This window comes from Hydra vulgaris, chromosome 04, assembly GCF_038396675.1.
Source record: "Hydra vulgaris chromosome 04, alternate assembly HydraT2T_AEP".
Taxonomy (NCBI): Eukaryota; Metazoa; Cnidaria; class Hydrozoa; order Anthoathecata; family Hydridae; genus Hydra; species Hydra vulgaris.
In genome coordinates this window covers 33,713,129-33,719,012 of record NC_088923.1, presented here as the reverse complement: position 1 = coordinate 33,719,012, position 5,884 = coordinate 33,713,129, and the positions used below count along the sequence as shown (strand labels likewise).

Here is a 5,884-nt window from a genome sequence, read left to right as displayed (position 1 = left end):
ATTTTTTTTATTTAATCAAAATTTGTTTTAAAACACATACTTTATTTAATGGCTTATCTTATAAAATATCTGAAAATTAAAATAGACACTTCAACGATTTATATAAATTTATAAAAACAATTTATAAATATTTTCATATTTTTAATAATATACTTCATTACTTCATTACAATAAACTTTTTGTCAAATAATGAAAAAAAGAAACAGGTTTCAAATCAAATAAAAAATAGGAAATAAACGTTTCAATAAAAATATATTCCTTTAAATAAAAAAGGAATGCTTTTAAAATCCCAAAACAGCAAACTCCAGGCATATTACAATTAACAACGATACAATCAATAAATGTCAGCAAATAATAAAAACAAAAGTGTCAATGAATAAATGTCAACCTAAGAAGTTAAACTTAATATGGTCGTTCTTTCTTTAAAACAACATAGTTCTTTCAAACATAGTTTGATTTGGGTTTAGGAAAGTATATTGTGACGATAACACTCAATTTCAATTAAGTAATGCATTAAAGCATAAAAGTATTGAATATGGAAGTCAAATAAACTTTATCTTTAATCAAATTGAAGAAAAGGCATTGAACAGTATTGTCAAAAGGACATGTTAATCCACCTATTTCAAATGATTTTAGATATTGACCAAAGTTTAAAAAAATAAAACATTATACTGGCAAAATTTCATATTCGTTAAGCAAATCATAATTTCAAAATACATGTTAATGTAAACAAGAGACTTCTTTGGTCTCGAAGAACACTTAAAAAATAAATCTAACGATACTTTTCTTAAATTTCTTAATTCTGTTTCAAGAAGTTCTGTAACAAATTTTCCTAACGTAACATATTTGTAACAAAAGCGTTTCTCTTAATAGCGTTTTAATCAGCTAGATTATTTCTTCATGTGAATAATTTGCAAAATGCCTTGTGACATGTGTTGATATTTTATGCCTATTTTCTGATTTTTTTCATGCATAATGACGTATTGCCAAAATCCGAAACAAACTTTCTTTGTTTATCATTTACATCTCTGAGGAAGCTTTTTGATCATTATTGAACCTAAAATATATGCCCACACTTTTTAGATTAAAAGCTTTCCATTATGTGAAAGCAAGTTTAATAAAATCACCAGTCTTGTTAACGGTTGAGATAGTAGAAGTTTTAGGTTGATTAAGAAGAATATTTTAAGTATTATCAGAAAAAAAGTTTTGCTTTTTGAGCCCATTATTTTGTATGTTTTTGATAACCTGGACAAAAGTCAAACAACAAAAGACCTGTAAACATAAAAATTAGGAATTTATATGTTTACAGGTTTTCACAACATTTTCAAGAGAAATTTAGGACCATTAAACATATAACTTGTATTACAAGCTATCAAAACATCTATAATACTTTTCGAAAGAGAATTTATACCAATGATTTTCCCAAAACAGCAACTTCCTGATATAATAACATTTTTGTAACATACACCTTGTCAAAGGGAACAATAGTTCCTAGTAGAAGTTAAAAAAAAAGTGGTAGAAAGCTCCTTTGATGCAGTTTTATTAGACAATTCCTATGGGAATCGTCTAATAAAATTGTATCGTAATTTTTAATTAGAGCTGAGCCATTAACTTTGGAAGATTTATGATACTCGTGCAGATTCTTTAAATACAAGTCTTTCCATGTTGATCGGAAATGTATCAATAACTTGGAAAGATGTTTATTACATTGATTTATATCTATATTATAATCATTTTCGAATAATATTATAGTAATTTCCTAGTAGAAATTTCCAAATTAAAATAAAGTAGTAGAAGGTTCCTCGCAATTTTAGAATAAACTAAAAATCTATCTAAGAGGGAAATTGTGCATTTTAGTTTAACCTTTTTGAAGTTTTGATGTCAATCAGATTATATAATAAAGTGTTGCTAGACGTTTTAAAACTTGCATTAGGTAAACGTTCTATCCAACGTGTTTTCTTCTCTTTGTCTCTGGGAAATCTATAAATTTTTAAAAACGTTTTTAAATCGTTTGACTTCTTCAATGATAAATAACTCGTAGAACAGTAATAAACGCATTTCACCATTTTTCATAAACATAAACAAATGTCACCATTTTCATAATAAGCTAAATAAATAAACCAACAGACTGTGCTATTTAATTTAGTCTTTATAATTATAAAACCTCTTTATTTAATGTTTGTTACCCACTTTATTAAAAAAAGTTTTAACGGAGAGTGGATATTTTACAGAATTTTTGCAACACAATTTGTCTTTGCAACACAATTTTTTTTTTGCTGCAGGTTCTCGCTTGATGACTTTTAGTCAATACGTAAGACCTCCTTGTTAGTAAAAAGATTGGATCTAAATAGGGTCAATATATACAAAATTATCGGGGGTATGTATAGTAGGGTGTAGTGAAATTTTTTTTTTTCTAAAATATAAAATTTAAATATTATTTTCAGATGTCCATAGACATTTTAAGATATACTATAAAATTTTTTTTTCCATAACTTCAAAATAAATTACCAAAATGGGGTAAAGGGGGGAGTTATTAACAATAAACAGTCATAACTATTAAACACAACATATTTTTGTTAAAATTCAAAAACTGTCATTAAATTTTTATCTATTTCAAAATAATACTTAAAAAAAAAATAAAAAAATTAGTATTAGAGATTTTTTAAAGAAAGAGGGGCGGTGGCAGGGGGGGGGGGAGGATTGAGTTTTGAGACCAAACCTAGATAACAATTTTTTTTTGTTTACTACCCTTATTTGCCACATTTATAATAAAATATCAAAAATTTTGGCTTGACCTTTTCAAAAAAAAAAAAAAAACTATACGAATATTAGACCTGCAAAATGAGCCTTTTTATGGATTATGGACTCTGTTTAGTATAAATTAAAATGTAAATTCGTGAAGATCAAATAAGTTAAGAAATATATATACTCATTTTCAAAATATAAAAATTATATAATCATCTGTTTTAGGTTTTTTTTTGTATTGTTTTTAGGTAAAAGTTTACGGTGATGGCAACCTGCTCGGATAAAACCATCTCTTGAATCATGTCCATAGACAACAGCACAAGCTCTTGTTGTTTGTTTAAAAGCCTGCTCAACACTTTGTGTGCAGCATGGTATGGAGTCAACAACCATGGGATTTACCTTAAAATCAACTATTGTCTCAGTAGTAAAGCTACATGTATGAATTGGCTCAAATACATTATGAGTCCAAGAACATAACTCAGTGAGATTCTTAGCATCTATGTTTAAATAAGAAGAATGAATCCTTTCTCGGACAGATGTTTCTCCTTTGTCGAAACCTTTTCTAACCTGTAGAGGACGATCCACTGCAAAACCCCGTTCTTCCACTTCAGAACTGCAAAGCAAAGTGGCTAGAACAGCTTCACTATGAGAAAACCAGGCTCCTGATATGACATATTTTTCAACAACATCCCTGGTAACCTGGTTTTGCATTTTTACTAATCGTAAGGTTTCTAAAACATGTCTTGGACCCTCAATAAAAGACCACCTTACCTTTATATCAAACCACATTGGATAGTAAACACCAACAACATACTCAACTAAACGACTTAAAGTAATAAAGTTTTCCCCAGACAGTCCATGAAGTGGTACCCAAATTCGCATCAGTCTATTTGCAATGGTCAACCATCTGCTGTGATTAACAGGACCACACTCCATCTTTATAAGATCTATAGGTATGTTACCTGAACGTATAGCCAAAATCATTTTATACCTATAGAGCTGATCAGTTGAAAGATCATCGATCACATCTTGATTTAATTCAATTGGTCTTTTACCAATGATAATTGTTGGAAATGCCTGAGCTAATGGAAGTAATGTAGCACAATTCAATAGCTTACCCACAACTCCGCTAAACCCATTACTAGAAGTTTTTTTACCATCTAGTTTCTGAATAAGATGCCTAAGCGGAAGCTCATTAGTATGCAGCATACATATAATCCATGTTAACTTTTATTTAAAAGATCCTCAATTGTTTTTATAACCCCATCTAATCTTCCAGTGTTAATAGCTGTAGAGTCTGCTCCAATATACTGTAAGTTTATATCAAATTTTTTACACCAATCTGCTATAGGTTTGGCTATCATTAACTCAGATTTTTTGCCTACTCCAGGGTTAAGAGGAGAGAAATGGAATACATATTTTCCACCTGGTTCACGAGTTACAGTGTAGAAGTCCATTTTTATTGTTTTAGAATAATATTTTGATGGTGTTTTATCTCGATTATTAAAAAGAGCTAAATTGTTTCTACCGTCACAAAATAATGCTTTAATTTCTTCTGACTGATACAACTGTAAATCTTCTGTCTGGAGCTTTTTCATTACTTTTTTTTCCCGATGAATTTTGTGATGGTCAATAATCAGTTTATTATCTTTTTCATTAACAATCCCAATATCTATAAGAACTGCAGAAGAAATAGCAGCAGCTTCTCTGTTACTTGTTCCATATCTTAAAACTGTTTGAGCAAGAAGAGGAAAGTGATTTGTATTGATGACAGATTGCTTTGATCCATCGTCAATTTTGGTGTCCATTAACTGGCTAGAAGATTCATTTGCTTTCTCAATCACATCTGCCTCTATTTCTTCATTAAAAAACTTATTATTACTTAACTCTACTTTCTTCTCCTCTAATTTTTTAAACATTAAAGGTTTTTCTTTCCCTTTGCATTGCTTAGCCAGCCGAGTATGTTCTTTTTTATCTCTACTATGTATTTGGTACACACTTTTCATTCCAACTTTCAATCTCTGAGCTCTGATAAACTTCAGCTCTATTTCAGGAATTTTCAAACTTAATGGACAATTACAAATTGGAAGAAAAGCACAATGAGAACATTTTGGGTCAAAACAAGTTGGATCTTCTTTGCATTTAATACTATGTTTGCAACGAAGAATATCAAATAGCGTGTCCATTTCATTATATAACTTATCCTTTCGAGTATTTGTCACTTTTCAATTCTCTGAACGATATAGTGATTAGTTTGAATTTGAATATTTTTATACTGTACTAAAACCTAAATAAAAAATATATATATTTAAAATAGCTATAATAATGAAAGAGTAGAAAACAAATATAATATATAATAATTTTCTTAAAATATTAGACTTTGCTAACTTTACAAGATGATTTTTTGGCAGCTTCGTGAATAATTTCTTTTGACACATACTGAAGATTGGTGTCTAAGGACTCCATTTCTAACAACAGTAATTGTAAAACATTTCTGAGGGTTGGTAATTCAGAGGGTAACAAATCAGCACCAAGACCAATTACTACATGTCTTTTTTATTTTATATGGCAAGAATTACTACACGCCTTTTTTATTTTATTCACAACGTGTATTAATCTATAAAAATTATATCTTTATATATAAATATATATATATATATATATATATATATATATATATATATATATATATATATTTATATATATATATACATACATACATATATATATATATATATATATATATATATATATATATATATATATATATATATATATATATATATATATATATATATATATATATATATATATATATATATATATATATATATATATAATATACATAAACTTTAAATTTTTTGTGATTCTTTAAATCATAAAAATTAACAAAAATACATAAACATATTACGAAAGTTAATTAGTTATCCTAAAATTGATTGATTTATTGAACGTAATTATTTATGTCCCTAAACTTATTTATAATTCTAGTTAAAATCTTTAACCTTTGCACATCAGAATCTAGAAAACACTTACAATTATAAAGATAAACAACGCTTAACTTATAGAAAGTAAATTTACAGACCATTAAAATTAGAGTTAAAGGTTTTTGTTATTTTATGAAAATATTTAATATTGT

The 5,884-nt window shown here is 27.5% G+C and overlaps 1 protein-coding gene across 2 annotated transcripts; it reads right to left on the bottom strand.

The window, feature by feature from the left end:
* Positions 1–2,832: 2,832 nt before the first annotated feature.
* LOC136079770 (uncharacterized) lies at positions 2,833–5,364 on the bottom strand. Of its 2 annotated transcripts, none has more exons than XM_065796140.1 (2): positions 5,134–5,364; positions 2,833–5,032 (listed from the first exon to the last, which is right to left on the bottom strand). In XM_065796140.1, exon 2 carries the CDS (start codon positions 3,952–3,954, stop codon positions 2,950–2,952), a length of 1,005 nt encoding a protein of 334 aa, XP_065652212.1. In that variant the 5' UTR covers positions 3,955–5,032; positions 5,134–5,364; the 3' UTR covers positions 2,833–2,949. The 2 variants fall into 2 exon arrangements, with proteins under 2 accessions (XP_065652212.1, XP_065652213.1); XM_065796141.1 differs by having other exon boundaries at positions 3,429–5,032.
* Positions 5,365–5,884: the final 520 nt, after the last annotated feature.